The sequence below is a fragment of the Xiphophorus hellerii genome, chromosome 18 (genome assembly GCF_003331165.1).
Source record: "Xiphophorus hellerii strain 12219 chromosome 18, Xiphophorus_hellerii-4.1, whole genome shotgun sequence".
Taxonomy (NCBI): Eukaryota; Metazoa; Chordata; class Actinopteri; order Cyprinodontiformes; family Poeciliidae; genus Xiphophorus; species Xiphophorus hellerii.
Window position 1 is genome coordinate 7,402,765 of NC_045689.1, and position 19,284 is coordinate 7,422,048.

The window sequence follows — 19,284 nt, forward strand, 5'->3', positions numbered from 1 at the left end:
ATTATTTTTTTTTATGTGTGTGTGTGTTCAGGATGTGCTAAAAATGTCTGATATAATAACTGACTGTTCTTCCATGTTTTGTTTAGACATTTTACTATTTCCATTATTTTAGTGATTTTGAAAGTAGCTTTTTTCACATATATTGTGACTTTTATCCTATACATTCAACTGAAAAACAAATCTGTTTAAAAAAACAAAAAATTTGAAAAAACTAGAGTAACCTGATTGCATCTGTCGAAACAAGTCCTTTGTTAAAGTTTCTGTGATTTATTTTCAGCATTAGTAGTAGTCTATCAGCTTTCCACATCATCCCTTGTCAATATTTTCCCACTTTGCCTTGCAGAAATTCTGCAAATGTATCAGAGTATGAGGAGTTCCCTCATCCACAGGTTGTCCCAAAGATTTTCTGTCAGATTTAATTTTAGACTTTTGTTACAATGTTTCGAGACAAGGAGTCGATCACTATGGGGTGAGGCAGAGCCACTCCCCCAGCAGCTAGTAGTAAACAGCTTACAGCCATGGCTAACTCCAGGAGCCAAGGCAGAAAAGCCTTTTCCCTATAGTCCAAAAGACTTTTTTTACTCCAAAACACAGCCACATTATGTTCAAAAGAAAAACTTAAGAGCAATCATTTGCATATTGAGAGTCTACAGAGGCTGATAATCTCCCCACTCAGCTCCTGAATCACTGTTGAAACTGACTTTTATGTCAAATCCACATTAATTAAATGACAGAAACTAATTTTCTAACTGCATCTTTGATTCATTTTGTTCAGCTGTAGACTGTAAGACTCTGTCCAATCAGAGTCAGGTATTGTGTTACTTGGTGCTTTTAATCAGTTTTCAGTTAATTAAATCCAAGTCTATGGAACACAAAATGTCACTAAAATCACTCTGTCCTTTCTAAAATCTTTCAGAAAATCGTAAAAGTTCATCGAATTCTATTGTTTGCAAAATATTGTGATACATATCGTATCATGATCAGAATATCGTACAGTGAGATTATTGTATCGCTACACCCTAATTTATAAAAAGGGTTTTATGTTTTGATCAACCGTGATAGAAACTTGAATTTTATCTGCAAAAAATAGAGCTGCCACTACCATGTTTCCCTGAAGGCATGGGGTGTTTTCATGATTCAGTGTTGCTTTTGTGCAAAACCTACCATTTGAAATTCTTGATCCAAATCTTGATCTTACTTTCTTCAGACAATAACACATACATAGGTTTTAGGAGATCTTAGCCAAGACTTATAATTTTCTTTGGAAGAAATAACTTCTCTTTTCCAGTCCTACTCTTTAATCCAGGCATGAGAAGAATGCAGGAGATTGTTGTCACACGTAGAGCATAAATAGTTGTCGGAAATTCCTTCTCTGAATCTGCTTGGAACTTCTATTTAAACTAAACTTTAAAAAAAAGGGCATCGTCTGACTGATCGCCCTGACGTCGCCTCTTTCTTCCCTTCTTTTAAAGGACTAAGTTATCCTAAGCTATCTCTGTAGTTAAGCTGCTACAGGTGTAGGCTGCTAGAGAACAAACTGACAACTTTTCCTCATTTTCTTCTTCTACTACTCTCCAATTTGCACCATAGTAGCTTCATGTCATGTCAGAAAACATTCACTCTTAAAAGGGCTTTACTATTTTAAAATAATGAGAAAACTGCATTTTAAACTGCCTTTATTATGCTATCTCTCTGCATTCCTTGGAGAATGTAGGCCCTATATTTAAAGAAAAGTTCAACATTCTTTGGGTGAGGTTCTGTGTAAAGGTTATAAGCAGTTAATATCTAACCTGCTGTAGATAAGCTTGGTTTATTTTAAGACAGTCGAAGTGTGCTTTTGGTCTTTGCCTCTGTCAGACTAGTTGTCAGCTGCAGCCTCTGGGACCTGCTAATCAGTATTTACACAGAATGGAGACAACATGAAGGTTGCCTTCCAAAGGTAAGATATTAACTTTTTATAACCTTTCAGCTGGACCCAGCTTTAAAAATCCTGAGTTGTCCGTTCCAATAAGATTTCCAAAGCATCTCCCACCATTTCCAAATCCATCATGCTCTGTAACGGACTGAAGTTGAAAGCACAGAAGGAAGAAAACAGAGAAACTAAGGCATTCAGACTTCCTGTCATCTGCTGGAGTTGGCACTCAACTTTTTCTGCTTTGAAACAAGTAAAACTGCAAATGTACATATTGATGGAAAATATAATGAACACTCCACACCAACGTCTAGTTCTCTGCTGTTGTAGTTTTAATGAATTACAGTGTAGCCCCAAATTAGCAGAGTTATTGTAAGAATAGCTGCATAAGAATAGCTCCTCTAAAAAGTATATATTTTAATAGTTCACACACCAAATATACCTTATTGTGCATTAATATGCACAGTGTTTTAACTTGATGGTTTGCAAAGGCCAGGCAATATCCTGTCAAGAAGCTTTGTGCCTACACGTTTCAGCTTCCCAAATTGCATTTTCTTTTGAATACTTTAGATATGTTCTGTGAAGAAAGCCACAAATAGTTCAAATTCCGCAAATAATTTGGACTTACACAGCCCAGAAAGTCTCTGAATAGGTGAACACATGAAAACTGAACTGGAAATAGGCAGATAGAACAATCTCTGTCCAGCTCTTACTTCACTTACTAAACATCTCACTGATGCTGAAAAGTGTTAACTTTAAGTTGTCTTCTCTGTTATAACTTCCACACAGAAGAGTGTAGTTCTTAACATGACATAGCATTTAGGTATAGTACAGTCACTAATAGAGGAAACAAATCCATTATTCAATTTCCGACCAGTCAGGGGAACATCTATCTCGCTTGTGGTCATCAGTCAATTTGCTGTTGCATCTCTATTGTTTCCTATTTGTGGTGATGAAAGATCAATGAGTTTTGTTGTGTTGTTTTCCTTTCTCTTTGTGTGGATCTGTTTGTATCGTCCCTGTTAGAATGGCTTCGTCTTGAATCAGCCAGAGACTTTCAAGCTCAAGTCCTGCATTCGGAGGAAAACAGACTCCATCGACAAGCGCTTCTGCTTTGATATCGAAGTGGTGGAGAGGTCCGTGAGACATGAATTTTTGTTGCTTGCATAGTCTTGGGGCATAAACAAACTGTGATATTTAATGCTGTTTGCATCACTAAGTCTGTATGGTATTTGTTTTTAATATGTTGAACGAAATGTTGCCCAACATACTGAAATACCAGAGGATTTATGTAAGACACACCGGCAAAGCACCCTTTTTTTTTCCCAGTTACACTTGAATTCCTAAGATCCTGAAGCTGCATGTGGAATGTCCTGTTCTCATTATGTGCTGTCTTGAATCTAATGTATGTTACATTTTGAATGTTCTGAGTCGATTAACATCTTCAGAGAGTTCATTTTAACCATCTCAGAGATCGTCAGCACTCTTATTGTCTTGCATGTTCTCCATGTCCTCCCCATCCCCACCCTCCCCAGCTCCTGTTTGCTTGTATGTCTGCGACATCAGTAGTTGTAGTGTTTTTGAACCCGTTCCATCTTTTGTCTGTGTTCGTGTCACTGTAGAAATGACATCTGTCGAGGAACTCTTTTCAGACCACTTCAGTTTTTCTGTAAAGTCCGGTATGTGAACTGAATGGAAAAGATGCGTGAGCTGCATGTGTGCATGTTCATTTAAAACTAATTACCGCTGTTGATCACTTGCCATTAAAAACATTAGAAATAATTATAAACTACATACTGCATAAAAATATAAATACCTTTTGTTCTTACTATCTGACATTAAGTCAGACTAAACTTTACTTGTCAAGTACATTTACTATAACTACTTTTGTTTGCTAAATGCCAGAATTGTGAGAGAGATGATTTAAGTGTCATTCAAATTCTTCCTTCATTTTCTTAAAATTTGTTTCCAAGTTATAACTTCCTTTTCACTGATATCTTGATATGTTGCTTCAGTATTTCTGCCCAATATACTTTCCTGATGACATCATCTTTTTTGTGAAGTACAACCTAATGAAGCAAAACACTCCCTCAACATGATGCGACATTCATACTTCACAGTTGGGATGTTCTCAGATTGCAGATTCCCCTCCCCCTTTTTAATCCAAAGGTTTAATCCAAAGCAATCCCAGCTGACCACAGGAAATGTCTTCAAAAATCAAGGTATTTGATTCACAAATACTACATTTGACAAGTCCCATCATCAAGATAATCCCAGTTTACTCCAAATGGTGTTCATATCAGAGAAATGGAACTCATCTCCTTCCTGAATAAAATGATAGGACATTCCCATGATGCTCATTTAAACAGGTGAATGTGAAAATTGCTACCAAGAATGAATCAGATAGTTGAGATCCACAGTTAAGGTTCCTGATATTTTAAAATACTTAAAAATACATCTACTGGTGTGTCTCCATTTAATTTGTATACTATGGTTTAAACTATCAGAATCTTGCAAAGCCATGACATCATCTTGGCTTCCCCAAAAGCATGTTTTGAATTTGAAGTGTATAATCAAAGATTCTCTATCAAATCTTTTCTCTCATTATTCTGGCGTTTAGCAATTATAAATTATTTTGTAATCCTAACTAATATGAAATAGAAGCATATTTTGTGGAGAAAAGCATAATACAGTAATAATACAGCTTATGTAAAGAATTATATTTCCAATTATCACTGTTGCTCTTTTGCCACTTAAAACATAATTGAAACAAATGGAAACGTTAATCGCTGATAAAAAAAAAGATATTTATGTTGCCCCTCTCGGAAGATTTGCCATTGATTCGTATTTATTAGGCTAATTGCTAATCCCATTTCTCATTAAAACCTACTGTAGAGGAGAATAACCCTTACTGAGAAGCTTCTCTGCTTAAGAACACACCCCTAAATGACTAAGATGTCTGTTATGAAGGCTTGAAATGAACTAATCATGGAGATCCACACTTGAGATAATAGAATTTGCCCATCTTTTCTCTGTGGGTAAATGTGCAGCAGCTGCTTGCCCAGCACTGCTCACCCTTGGTGAGTGTTGCTGAGCAGTTTATTTGCAGGACAACTCATTTATCTTACACTTCGATGCACCAAGGTGCCGGCCCCAGGCATAAGGACAATGCAGGCCAAGTTCCAGTCAGATTTTAGCTCATCCATTTATTCTCGTTATATCCCGAGCACTCTGTCACACCTATGGCCCGGCCATAATCAAGCCAGCCGTCTGATTCTGGAAGGGTTTATTTGTCCAAATTACTGGGGATTGATAGGGATTTTCACAGCAGGAAAATACTTTCCCAGATGTTCAGGAAGGAACAAAAATATATTATCTTCATGAAATCGTGTGCAATTAATAGCTAAAAGGATTACAAATACATTTATTTTCTAACACAAACATTTTCAGAAGCTCAGCCAGTTCTAACATACAAATCCCACAGCTTGTTTTTTTTATTGAAAAAATGTTTCAATAAAGTCACAAATATGAATATTTCCTTTCTTGCACCAATGCAAATCCAAATCTGTCTGCTTAGTAATGACCTCCTCACTGTAGTAAAAGTAGATTTGTCTCCATGCTAGTACTAACTGTCACTACTGGGTGGGTTTTTTCCAGCGTCATTTGATTATGCCACTGCTACAGTTCAAATTAAGAGCAAATAATGCTTGCATGAGTTTTAGACTGGCAGCAGCACATATTGTGGTTGTAGATTTTAATAGTATAGATAGAGACAAATTTATTGGCACCCCTGTTAAGATGTGTAAAACAGCCTTAAAATGAACTCGCCTTTTGTTGCCACATCATTTCTCACTTTTATTTGAGTGTATTTAATCTTTGGAAGAAAAAAAAACATTCAGATCATCTAATATACTTTACAGCAGGCAGGTTTTTGTTTTTCATTATTTGCTTCCTGTTGAATCTACCCAAAGTAGTTTCGACAGGCTACAAAGGAAGTTCTTGGTAAACATTAGCAGTCGAAATGTTTTCCTTCGTGACACTAGCAGAAAAAGAGATTCATTTTATTTTACAGTAGCATATACGATATGGCATGTGTGGCGACATGATGAGTCCAAGATGCCACTCTGTGCTGCAGTTCTATAACTTGTGGTCTTCATCCTCATTTTTTCACAGCTCCATGCAGTTGTTTGATACTTTTTATTTAAAGCCCTGTAGCGACGGGAAAGTTTAAAAAGGATTCGTAGTCATTGTAGTCATTTTCTCTTTTATAAAGACTCCAGCCTTACTTTGGCATTATGTACACCTGTCTTTCCCATGTGCAGTAGAAGACACGTACACATATTCCAGGGAAAGATAAACTATTGAGTTACATATAAACTCCTATAAAGTATAACTCAAATAAATATTTAGTAAATTGCCAGAAAAAATTTTAAAAATTATTTTTTACTGACTGGATGTACACAAGTATAGGTTGACTGGATATTTTCCCATTTTTTACGTATCTTTCCCAGGGGTGCCAACAGCTTTTTGCACACGCATGTTAGGTGCAAAATGTGCATCACTCTAACTTAAAGACAAGCGGCTTTTAGCTGGGATTGGATTGTGAAGCGCAGAGCCAAGTGAGGACACAGTTTGAAGTCAAGCATTCGCACACGAGCTATTTTAGTAACAGTAGTCCTTTTATAGATGAATCAGCCAGTGTAAACACGGTCCGTCCAAGGGCCCCACAGCAATGAGATCATACTGAGACCAGCTTTTCTCCGAAAACCTTCCAGGCATGGCGTAATGACACTGCAGGCGCTGTCAGAGTCCAACAGAAGGCTGTGGCTGGAGGCCATGGATGGCAAAGAGCCGGTGAGGTTCTCTGTCAGTTCTTCTGTAAAATATTTATTCTGTTCATGCTATTTGTTTGGCTTCAGTGTTTAATTGTTTTGTCTGATCAGTCAGTTGTCTTACCGACAGATTTGTCTGCAGCGCCCTCTTCCGGTAGCTTGAAATGCAAAAGAATTTCACAGAGAGCTTATAAGCTTTGGGGCACTGGAACATATCTGGGTCATTTTTTATATTTTTTTACATGTTAAAGCAGTGAAGTAATGACTTTCTTCCAAACTTTCTGCAGATTTACAACCTGCCAGCCATACTAAGCAAAAAAGAGGAAAGTAAGTGTGTTTTTTTTTCATCTTTCCAAACCCTTTTCATCATTAAACTACATATATTCATGCTTGATAATAACTTAATAGAGTCACCATGCATAAATAAACAAGTAGGTTTCTTTTTTACTTATAGCTATATCTGCTCATTAACACAGTTATTCGGTATTCGCCCACTCAGCTGACACAGCAGAGCCTTCCAGCACAGAAGCTGTATCTTATTAATCGTGTTAGTTTGAGCCAAGGCATAAGGGAAGGCTGATCATTCCTATGTGATATGTAGTTAACCCAGCCACTAATTGACATGTCAACCCCCCTTTTTGTGCTATGTTCCAGCGTATCTTAACGAGGCAGGTTTTAACTTCGTGAGGAAATGTGTTGACTTGGTCGAGACAAGAGGTGAGGCATTTAAATCCCCCCGGCTTTCATGTGACAAATTACTTGAACGCTACTTGGTCCTGATTAATTGACTTTGTTCATTAATATTCATTCTAATATAGTGAAATGGCATGCCATACACAATTACAATTAGCAATTTTTCAGATTTTGTAATGTTACAAACACAAACAGTGTTTTGTTGCACCTTTATGCCAGAAGCCAACACAAAGTAGTATATTTTCTCCATGTTATTCATTGATTTATAAATGTTCCCAACTAAATATTTAAGAATCAAGGTAGATATTTAATTTCCAAGCTAACTTTCTAGCTCCAAACTAAATATTTAATTAACAAGCTAAACATTTATTGCCAAGCTAAATGTTTAGTTAGCAAGCTAAATACTTATTTTGAACTAAATACTTAGACGTGAGCTAAATATTTCGCTAGGATGCTAAATGTTTAGTGAGAAGCTAAAGGTTTGTTTGCCAGTTAAATGTTTAGCATCAAAATAAATACTTATTTACCAAGCTAAACATTTAGTCTTATTTTAGTCTCCAATTTGGTTACGAACTAAATATTTAGTTTGAAGCCAAATATTTAGCTGGCAAAATAAATATGTAGCCTCATACTGATTATTCAGCTCTGAGCCATTTATTTAGTTTGCTAGGTAGATATTTATTTTTAGACTCTATATTTAGCTTGCTAATTATTAAATATCTATTTTGAAACTGTGACATTTATAAATGAATCAATAACTCAAATTTATACTGCTACTTTTTGACTTTACAAAAGACACCCCTTATTGGATTGAGCATCATACAGAACACTGTTTAATTTTTCATCCAAAAATAGAAATATTACAACCCAAATGCAGGCTTCAAAAGACATGGTTGTCCAGTCAAACTGAGAAGAGCATTAATGATAAAGACAGCCACAACGTCTATGGTAACTCTGGACAAGCTGCAGAGATCCACAGCTGGTGGTGAGGGAACTCTTCTAACAGTATAACTGCTAGTTGTGCAATCCACAATCTGTTTTTGTGGAAGACTGGCAAGAAGGAAACTATTGCTTAATGAAATCAATAAGATGTCTCATTTCCAGTTTGCCTCCAAAGGCTTGGAGGACACATCAAATACATGTGTTAGATTCCTTTGGGGAGACAGAGCAAAATGTAATGTTTTGGCCAAATCTGGAGAAGAACTCTGACTTTACATCACCCCTGAACACACCTTCCCTACAGTTCCACATAGTGGTGGAAACATCAAGCTGTGGGGATTATTTTCTTCCACAGAGAGAGGGCAGATGGTCATAGTTGATGGTGGGGAAAATACAAGGCAGCACTGTTAGAGGCTACAAAAGCCTTGAGTTAGAAGCAGAGGTTCACTGTCCAGCAGAACAACACTAAATATAAAGCCATACATACAACAAGAATGGTTTAGAGCCAAGAATATTCACGTGAGAGAATGAACCATGTCCAGAAAAATTGTGAATAAGTCATGAAGTTTGAAATGTGATTTTCATAAATGCTCTCATCTGCATCCGATCTGAGTGTGCCTCAGCTAGTCTGCAAATAAGAATGAAAAAAATTTACAAAGACACTCACTAGATGTGGTTTTACGGAAAATTGAATCAGTGGAGGTCAATGCAAATGCGCACCACACTTTTCAGATTTTTAGATTTTGGAATAGAATTTATTATTTTACATACACGTCACATAAACTTAATATTGGTTTATCCCAATTAAACAGATTTGACATTTAACCAAAGGAATACTTTTACAAAGCACAGTTTGTTTATTTCAATGAATTAATCATTTCTTTTTTCCATTTCCACCTAGGCATCCATACATTGGGGCTGTATAGAATTGGAGGGGTAAACTCCAAAGTACAGAGGCTGATGAGCACAGTTTTTTGTAAGTAGTTTCATTTTTTAGTTAAAATTGTAAATTAATCACTGTGAGTTTAGTGCCTTTGCAAACATGATGTAGTCTTTCAGAGTGAGGAAAGAGCTCCTCTCTGTGGTCAGACTGTGTAACCGCCATCTGGGCTCATTCTATTTCGCCCCTACCTCATTAAATTACCCGAGGTAATCCTGTTTACACACATTTTACATACTTGAACAGAAAATGTCACCAAAATCCCTCTATAGCTCGAGCTTTAGAGCAGGGCTGCACATGTGTGCTTTAGGTTTTCCTCTTGCATCTTTTTATCCAAGGAGACAGTCGCTATTTTTAATACCCTCTTAAACATCAGACTCAGATGTCAGATCCTGTTGGTTTCATGCTGGCAGATTGGAAAATAATCACTGTGTTGGAGCTAAAAAAACAAAATAAAAATAAAGCTCATTTTCATCAGCTTCCAAAGCACCTGTGGATATGGAGCTGGATCCTGAGATGTGGGACAACAAAACCATCACCAGTGGTCTGAAGAATTACCTCAGGTCAGCTCGCCTCACCAGCTGCATGTCCTTAACTGTCAAGAGTAATCACTGCCTCCATTATGACTCTGAAAGCACCCTGCTGTTAGCCATGCATTCAGAGCTATCGCTGACTCACACAGGAAGGTGCTGCATTCAGAGGTCCGGTCTCACAAAATAACAGTAAATTATAACTGGACTTTGTTTTCCTCCCCCATCAGGTGCCTCTCTGAGCCTCTCATGACTTTCAAGCTGCACAAAGATTTCATCATGGCAGTCAGTAAGTTCCGAAAAGGTTGGGTTATGTACACCGCTAAAGGTTTCTACACCCTTAAGATCTTAAGATCATAAGAAATGATACTGTGTGCGAGGATACAGTAGCATACTCGCACACAGACAGATTTTAGGAAACTCCAGCTTAGTGTTTCTTAGTATTCATGTTTAAAGATCTGATGTCTGCTGTAGAAAAATGAAAGGTTTTGAAAAATTAATGAGAAACAAATCCTTTTTTATCAAATTTGTTTGCAATTGACAAGCACCTTTGGCTATATTTTTTATTTAACAGTAAAGTAACATGAACTTTCTGAAATTTTGTCAACTCAATAATAATTTGACCCCTTACAATTAAAGGCCTTTCTTTACACTTTACTGTATTTCACAGCTTTTTTCATCCCATACTGTAGGCATTCTTCAATCACTTGCATGTTGTTTACAGAAATAAAAATGTTTAGGGAGGAATACAAGCTTGTAGCATTTATGACTATAAATATCCCATTTGAACTGATATTAATATTGCATATGTCATAAAAGACGGAGCAGAAAAAGTTCCCCTCCCAGGCATTACTTTAATATTCTGATTTTGGCAAGAACGAAGAAAAAACTTAAACATTTAAACCTCCCCCCTTTTATAGCTCAGAGGCAGTTCCATGCTGTGATTTTGATCGTTCTGCAGGTCTGAATTATCAAAAAAAGATATTTAAAGTATAGAAGAATGCTTAACTTGGTCAATGAGATTAAATACAGGAAAATTAAATAATAGCCAAAAAATAAATAAGGGAAATACTGGATAACTGACAGACTTTTGGAAAAGTTTCTGATGTTATTTGTGCTGATTCTACACATTTTTGTTCTTTCTCAGAGTCTGATGATCAAAACTACAGAGTGTGTGCTGTTCATGCTTTGGTTCATAAGCTACCTGAGAGGAACAGGGAAATGCTGGAGTTACTAATGAAACACCTTGTCATGTAGGTGTTTCTGTAATGAAGCAATTACACAAAAATGTGACCTTTTGAGAGAAGAAATGAAAATATAAAACTAGTTAAACTATCTTGACATCGTCATGCAGAGTTTCTGCACAAAACCAGTCCAACTTGATGACGGTGTCCAACCTGGGTGTTATCTTCGGGCCGACGCTGATGCGGTCGCAGGAGGAGACGGTGGCTGCTATGATGAACATAAAGTTTCAGAACATCGTGGTGGAAATACTGATCGAGAACTTCAACAAGGTGAGAGTTTTGTTTTTTTTTTAACTTCAAACAGAAATCCACCTAGTTAATAATTTAAAAGCAATAGTTAAGAAAAAAAATGTTTTCATATATGTGACTAAGACTTTTCTATTTACTATAAACCTTATACAGCACCCTTCCCAATCATTGAGACTCCCTGGTAAATAACAGTTGCTATGGTGACTCCAAGATGCCACTCTATGCTACAGTTTGGTGGCATCTTGGAATCATCATGTCTTACTCGGATTATCTCCTGATTTACAGTATGGAGATCAACTTACTTGACAGGGATGTACTTTTGTCTTTGCATTTTGAACTCTGCTAAAAGTATTGAACCGTACTGTTATATTTATACATCACGGAAACAGGAAGTTATTTCCTCACTAATGAAGATCAACACACATCTGAAAGCATGTTCTATTATCTTTCTTGTTTTGAACAGTGACTAAGAAAAATAGGCCATGTTATATTCATACCAAACTCATCTTTACTGTACTGAACGTTGGTGTTAATGATGTATTTCCATTTCTGAAGAGTGCAATGGACAAATGTAGCTAAACCCAAGGAAATCAGGAAATATGGATTACCAAATAACAGTAGCATACTCTCACACAAACCGAAGTACATTTTGAGATAATGTTTCAGTTGTGTTTAGTTTACAGAAGTGCTTCTATCAGGAATCACAGCAACTGACTTAGCTAACAGCTGTTGTTTTCTTAACCCTCCTGTTATGTTGCGGGTCAAATTGACCCATTTTAAAGTTTAAAATTTTTTTTTAAATAGTTGGAAGTAATTTTTTTTTTTGCATGAAACTTGTTCTATTTGTCTTAACAGGTGCACTCTACATATAAATTGAAAATTTATTCATTTTACACATTTGTAACCCCCCGTGTATCTACATATTACATAGATACTGTTCTGGTCAATTTGACCCATCAGTCAAGTTGAAGGGTGAAAAAGATTTTAAAACATGTCCAATTCTATCCGTTTCCTTGCAGTTATGAACCATATTTCACCCCCCACACACAAGCACACACCCCACCACACCCCTACATGCACACGCACACAAGCCCACTTTCTCACTATTCTCCTTATTTCTCTAGGAAACTGCGAGAAAGCAGGTGTTTCACGTCACTTTTGACTGGAACCTTTTCTGTTCCCATGGCAAACTCCACCCACACTGAGTGGACACTCAGCAGAAGTGGAGGAAAACATAAATACTCTCTACATGACTCATTCGTCTTGATTTTAATCAGCGGGTCAATTTGACCCTGAACAGTATGTGTGTCTCAAGTTCAATTATAAAGATCACCCATTGAAAAAAAAATCAAAATGTAATATAAAAAAATTACAAAAGATCAATTTCAAGGAAATTATTGTTTTTTAGTGTCTAGGTTTTTTTCAGTGGACATAAAAAATGTAAATTCCATTTTTTAAATGAGTAAATGATTAAACACTCCCCAGGTCAAATTGACCCACGAACATTATTGCTGTACTTCAGAAACAAACATAACAGGAGGGTTTCCTAACAAATAAAAAGTTTGATTTTACATTTTTAGTATGAAATTATGTTCCTCCAATAAAATATTAAACTTTTTTTTTTTTTTACCAGGGAGGCTAATAATGTCACATATTTGAAGTTAGCTTTTCACCTGTTAATCAATATAAATGTTGTGTAGATTTTTTTAAGAGTCAGTGCTCTGTTTTGGGTCTTCAGATCTTTCACCAGCCTCCGGATCCCAACGTGCCTCTGCCACAGCCGCAGAGCTGGACCGGCTCCCGCAGGAGCAGAGCCATCTGTCTGTCCAAGGGGCCCCGCAAGCCGCGCAGTCTTTACACCCCAACACTGTGCCTGGCAGACGCAGAAAGTGAGTACCAACGAGGTGATTACTTATCACCGCAGGTTCTCACACAGCACATAGGCCAAAACCTGTCAGTGGGCTTTAATTTCCCTCAAACATATGCACAGGTTTTGAATAATTACTTAAGGAATTAATTATGTGGAATTAAAGTATTCCTTATGGTAAAATTTATCTGGCCGATCTTAAATCAAAAGTGGAGTATTAAATTCTAGTATCGCAGCAGGTTTTTTTATGAGGGCCCTGTTCGCCTGCTTTCTGGTCCCTGCATAGGTGACACCTTGAGCAGCAGTCCAAGCAGCACTCCTATGGGCAGCATGGAGTCTCTGTCATCTCACTCCTCAGAGCAAAACACCTCCTCCAAAACCGCTTCCTCTGGAGCAGGAAGATGCCTCGGCAGGTCGGACCTCCTCCGCCAGACCCCGTCGCAGCTCTCGTACGGCCCCGGGAACGCGGCGTGCGTCAGCAGCCCCGAGTCCAGCTCCAGGGAGGAGGGAGGTCGAACAGATGGGGAGTCTGAGGACACTTTCAGCCTGTCCTCAGTCAGCACAACACCTCGACTGTCTCCCGCACCCAAAAAAGCCCCCCACTGCCGCTCTGACCTCAAGCCGGCGCTGCCGAGTCGCTCCGTTTCTCCCTCACTGAAATCACTGCCAGGATCTGACGGTAGGATAATTATCGGACGTCAGGGTTAGTGTGACAGAGCGGATCAAAAAGATGTTTACATCCACCTTACATAGCGTTCTTCTTATTGTTTGACATTCATTTTCTGAAAAAGCTAGAATAAATAGTTTATTCGTATGGGATATTTTAATGCTTCTGTTAAACTCAGAAATGTAAAAGTGTTGTTTTTTTAGACATAAACTTTGTTTTTCAACTGCACATTTAAAATGTATGTGCATGGTGGGAGTTATGAACATTTACAAATATTATTTTGTGGTATTGTTACAATAATGATAAAAGTGATGACTGCTATTTATTACTTTTTTTGGTAACTGGATGGTTGTGAATGCATGGCCCCACAAACACAGATCTTAAAAAATAAAAAACATCGCCATTTGTACTGTGCTTGTTCAGGACACCAATCACATAAGGAAATGTGATACTATATCACTAAGATGCACACACAAACTGCATTTAATCAAATTTATTGATATTTATTGATACTTTCATTGAACAAACAGTGGAGACCCTAGTAAAACCAACAATCCCAACAACAGACAGTTTTTTGGGAGTTTTAAACATCATTAACTGGAAATGAGCATGACAAGAACTAATCAAAATTATCATAAGAAATTCATGGTGATAAATGACAAACAATGCAATACATGTTCACTTCTGGTTGTATGAGCCCAATAATAAAATCAGTAAATGTTGTTGCACACAGTGAAACAAGTTCTGTATCAACGTAGTCTGAAAAGTCAGTCATGTTGGAAGAAGCCATTATTCGAAAGAAGCTTAGAAAAACATGGCTTACACTTTTTAAATGCATTCCTGAACAAATACCTTAATTTTTAGAGAGATATTCTGTTTTTTGATAATATTAGAATTTAGGTGTTTGGCTATCATTTCAAGTCTACCAAGATATTTGCACTAAGAACTAGACCAAAAATATGTTTGTGTTTTTGTAGTGTAAATTAGGTCTGTCTGGAGGAATGCCCAAAGTTATGCAGTATAAAGGTATATTCTGCAGTATAAAGGTATATACTGATTCTGCAGTATATTCTGATTTGAATAGAGCTAAAAATAATCTCTTTTTTTCACAAATATGTAAACATTTGGTTTAACTACACCACTTAACATAAACTTGGCAAATTAAATTGCAGAATTAAAAGCGTCTCATTTCCTGAGTTATTGCTCCCGGCTGCTTTATCGTCACATTTTGTGTCTTTGAGTCAATTATAATCTGTTATTGTGTGTCTCTGACTCTCAAGGCCAGCGGAGTTGTTCTGGTTCTGTCCAAAGTTTATCAACACTGGAGACCAAAGAGAGCTTAAAGCCTGGTGACCACCCCAACCTTCCACCGAAGCAAATGATCCGCCGCAGGATAGACGCGTCGGTGAACAACGGCTACCAGAGGCCAGGCTCAGTGTAATGAGATTTTTTTATATATATATATTTCATTAACAGGTTCTGTCAAAAATAGCTTTACCCATGAAATTTTATCTGTCTTTTATCTATTCCTGTGCGCTGAAATGATAAACTAGCTGGAACAGTTCAGTACTTTGATCTATTTAATTGTTTTGGTTGTATATCTAGTTTCTTGGTGTTCTTCTGAGTCGGCAAGTGATTTCAAACTTTTATCTGAGCTTCAAGAGATATTCAACGGACAAAATGGTTTATCAATTATCCAACAGAACACAAACAGTAATACCCTTATTTCTTAAATCAATATTATTATACTAGATGCTTATATTGTTTTGCAAAAGTCTTCATAATCCCTTGAACTTTTTGACATCTTATTACATTACAACTACAAACTTAATTTTTATGCAGAAGGGAGTAAATGATGAAGGACTTTCAAAAGTTTTAGCAAAAAAAATCACACCTGATCAGTAAGTGTTAAAATCTTAAAAGTGTCCCCTTTACTCTGTTACCCCTAAAAAATCTAATACAATCTTTTGTCCCCAGAAGTCACTTACTTAATGAACAGTTCCTCTTTTTGATTTACTCTCAGCTGTTCTGTGAAGGTCTCAGTGTTTGTTTTTTTTTAGAACATTAGTGAAGAAACAACAAAATGAAGAACAAGGAACACAGCAGATAAGTTGGAGATAAGTGGTGAAGAAGTTTAGATTAGGAATTTATTTACAAAACAATATTCCAAGCTTCGAACATTTCCCAGAGGTCTGCTCAATCTGTTATTATGGCACAACTGAAAACTAGGACTTGAAGATATGAGCTTAATGTTTTATCATGATAGTTTGTGGTTTTCATTATGACTTCTGTAGACAGTCAGAGCCCCCCACAAACACAAATACTGCTCTGAAAAATAACACTCATCTGTTATCTAATAGGCTACTTCCGCACAGTTACATTAAGTAGTGCAACTGTACAGCTAACAGCATGCAATAACTGCTGCTAATAATAGTTTTATAGATTTCCAAGAACCTGTGAAATCAACAGTGGAGATAATAACCAGAACATTAAAGGTAACAATCTTAAACACACTGTCAACTTTGAGGTTTGGGAAACATCATCAATAATTTATAATTATTATGATAAATCACACATTAATACTCAGGATTAATCAGAGAAGCAATGAAGAGGCTCATGGGAATTTGATAGGAAGTGCACAGATCCACTATTCAGATGGGAGAATCTTTTCAAAGGCTGTTGTCTTTTGGAAAGATGTTGTTGAGACGGGGTAACACAGCTGAGTTCAGTGGGCTAGATCATAGGGAAGTAGAAACTGAACTGAGACAAAATAGGAACTGAAGCCAAAAGGATAAACAGCCCTAAAAGTAAAAGAAGAGGGGCGTGCTGTGGTGGCGCAGGGGGTTAGCGCGCCCCACGTTTGGAGGCCCTGGTCCTCGACGGGGACGTTGCGGGTTCGACTCCCGGTCCCGACGACCTTTGCCGCATGTCTTCCCCCCTCTCCTCACCCTCCTTCCTGTCTGCCTACTGTAGAAAAAATACGAGCCACTAGCGCCGCAAAACTCTTCGGAGGAAAAAATGGAGAAAAAAAAAAGTAAAAGAAGAAAACTAACACAAATACACAAGGAGTGTAGCAAACATAAGGAAATATGTAACACCTACTAGACAGTAAACTGAACAGCAAATCTAAATAGCAGGAATGAAACTAATGAGAATGGAAAAATCAAAACACCAGAAGCAACATGAGAGGAGTAATGTAAGAAGGAAAAAAAATCAAAATGTTAGAAAAAACTATGAAACTAGACAAAAATCGACATGACTGAATCTGACTGGAAAGGAGTGAAAGGAACTGAACAGAATGTGCTAACACTTGCCTAAATAAAACAGAAAGGGAATAATCTGACCCACTTACAGGAATAATCAAGAGAAACTATTCAGAAAGGGGAACGCATGAGTAAACTATGAAAACAGACATGCCAGGAAGAGCTAATATCACTAAAACTATTTTAACCCATAACAAAAATCACAAATCAAGAACCCAAAGAAGGAAGCCAGAAAGGGGCTGTAAAGGACTTGAGACTGGGATGAACTTTATGGCAGGTCAACGATCATAAACATACAATTGCAGTGGAATGGCTTACATTAAAACAAACTGCAGACCTGAATCCAACTGATACCCTGTGGCAAGAAAATTGACATTCATTCAGATTTGAATTAAGGTTAGCAATTTTGCCCCCCAAAAATATTTGGCAACAGTTTCAGTCACTAGATGCATCCCACACTATTCATATTTTTATTTAAAAAAAATAAAAATCAAAATCGTATTTTTTAAATTTTCATAATTATGCACAATTTTGTGTAGCCCTGATTACAGTAAAAAAAAAAAAAGTGTATTGAAGTTTAAGTTTGCTTTGTGACATAATGTAAAAAAGTTCTAGAGCTGTCATTTCGGGGCTCTGAATATTTACAGGGCAACACGGCACCACAAATCCACAATAACCCGGTAAGACTGGAGCACAATAGCTTTGCAGCAATTCTTTCCGCCCTCTTTCCTTCCTCCCTCTGAGTTGTCTGTCTCCTCCCTCCTTGGTTTACGAGCATTGAGAGGTTTCTAAAATCAAATGAGTGCATGTTTGGAGATTTATGTCTTCTGTGCTCTGGTGGGAGGGCTGCCTTTAATTGCATTCTGCCTGCTCTAGGGTTGATGTGACCCAGCAGCAGTCTGTGCTCGTTCTCCTGGGACAAACAGATTGTTTGACTTGTCGTGTCTGAGGAACCAGTCACACGGTCTCGAAAGTAGTCTTTCCCTGTCCAGCACCCACCCAGCCTGCCCCTTAAGCTCTGCAGATGACCTTGACTCCTACGATTGGCGTGCTCTTGGTTCATGTGCGTCTGTGTTGCGTGTTTCACCTCGATTCTGCGCCATGACGAAGCTCAGTCTGCCTAGAGGAAGGAAGCCTCCCCTTATATGTAGTTTTTGCCTTTCGCGTCGCTCTAAACAATGCGAAATGCTGGTCAAACCAACTGAACATATGTGATTTGGTCAAAAACAAAAATTGTCAATCTTTCTTTTACGGTTGTATCTTATTTCTATTCCTTTTTAGGGTTGCTGCCAGAGCGCTGTTTTTTGAAAATCCCTCTTCTTCACAATCTGTCCCTATAGGAAGGTAAAACATAACACAATCTACAACATGTTACTCATTCAGATTCACTGCAACTTTATCTATTTTTTCTCAACTTTATAGAGACGCCAAGGCCATGTATTCCTGTGAGGCAGAGCACAGCAATGAGCTCAGCTTTCCTCAGGGGGCGCACTTCTCAAATGGTATGAAAACAGAAACTTTTCTTATGTCAAAAAGTGACACTCACACACAGATATATTTCAAGCATTTATTTCTGCTTATATTGATGGCTGTATGTCAGAAAATTCAAGCCAACTTTATTTAAAAGTACTTTTAAAACTACATAACTGACCAAAGTGCTGAACAGACATCACATCAAAAACATCAACATAATAAAGCAAGCAAACACATAAAAGATATTATAAAAATAAAAGTAGAATACTTCACCAAATCAAAGAAAAAAAAAATCGTAATTTTTAATACAGAAATGTTGTGCTATGACCACATTTTGGCTTTAACAATCTGGAGAAAATTGCTGACTATATTGATCACCAGTAACCTGCAAAAGGACATTCCTAAAGTTGCTGGGAATTCACAGATTACCATTTGCAAGCACAGCCAATTAAAGTTAAGCAGAAGAAAAACACGATTTTAAAAAGTACAGCAGATTTAGGAAGCATGGACTGTGGATCAAGTGGATGGTTGCATTCCTTTTGTTAAGCCAGTCCTACACCAAATATGACTATAGGAGTTGCTAAGGAGAAAGACGATTGGACTGCACTGTAAAACTGCAAAATGTTACAAAGTATTTATTTTGCCTAGTTTCTGATGCAAATATCTTAGTACAGT

At 37.3% G+C, this 19,284-nt stretch overlaps 1 protein-coding gene across 4 annotated transcripts in view; it reads left to right on the forward strand.

The window, feature by feature from the left end:
• arhgap42b (Rho GTPase activating protein 42b) overlaps positions 1 to 19,284 on the forward strand; it is a 101,589-nt gene that overhangs the window by 77,498 nt on the left and 4,807 nt on the right. The window contains exons 10-24 of one of the 4 annotated variants that reach the window (XM_032545855.1): positions 2,939 to 3,048; positions 3,535 to 3,591; positions 6,688 to 6,766; positions 7,032 to 7,071; positions 7,399 to 7,461; positions 9,278 to 9,352; positions 9,795 to 9,879; positions 10,077 to 10,135; positions 10,994 to 11,099; positions 11,201 to 11,360; positions 13,078 to 13,228; positions 13,481 to 13,885; positions 15,154 to 15,310; positions 18,418 to 18,480; positions 18,559 to 18,638. In XM_032545855.1, coding sequence (XP_032401746.1) covers positions 2,939 to 3,048; positions 3,535 to 3,591; positions 6,688 to 6,766; positions 7,032 to 7,071; positions 7,399 to 7,461; positions 9,278 to 9,352; positions 9,795 to 9,879; positions 10,077 to 10,135; positions 10,994 to 11,099; positions 11,201 to 11,360; positions 13,078 to 13,228; positions 13,481 to 13,885; positions 15,154 to 15,310; positions 18,418 to 18,480; positions 18,559 to 18,638 — 1,690 coding nt within the window. The remainder of the gene's footprint in view (positions 1 to 2,938; positions 3,049 to 3,534; positions 3,592 to 6,687; positions 6,767 to 7,031; positions 7,072 to 7,398; positions 7,462 to 9,277; positions 9,353 to 9,794; positions 9,880 to 10,076; positions 10,136 to 10,993; positions 11,100 to 11,200; positions 11,361 to 13,077; positions 13,229 to 13,480; positions 13,886 to 15,153; positions 15,311 to 18,417; positions 18,481 to 18,558; positions 18,639 to 19,284) is intronic. The other 3 variants (XM_032545856.1, XM_032545859.1, XM_032545858.1) reach the window with 3 other exon arrangements.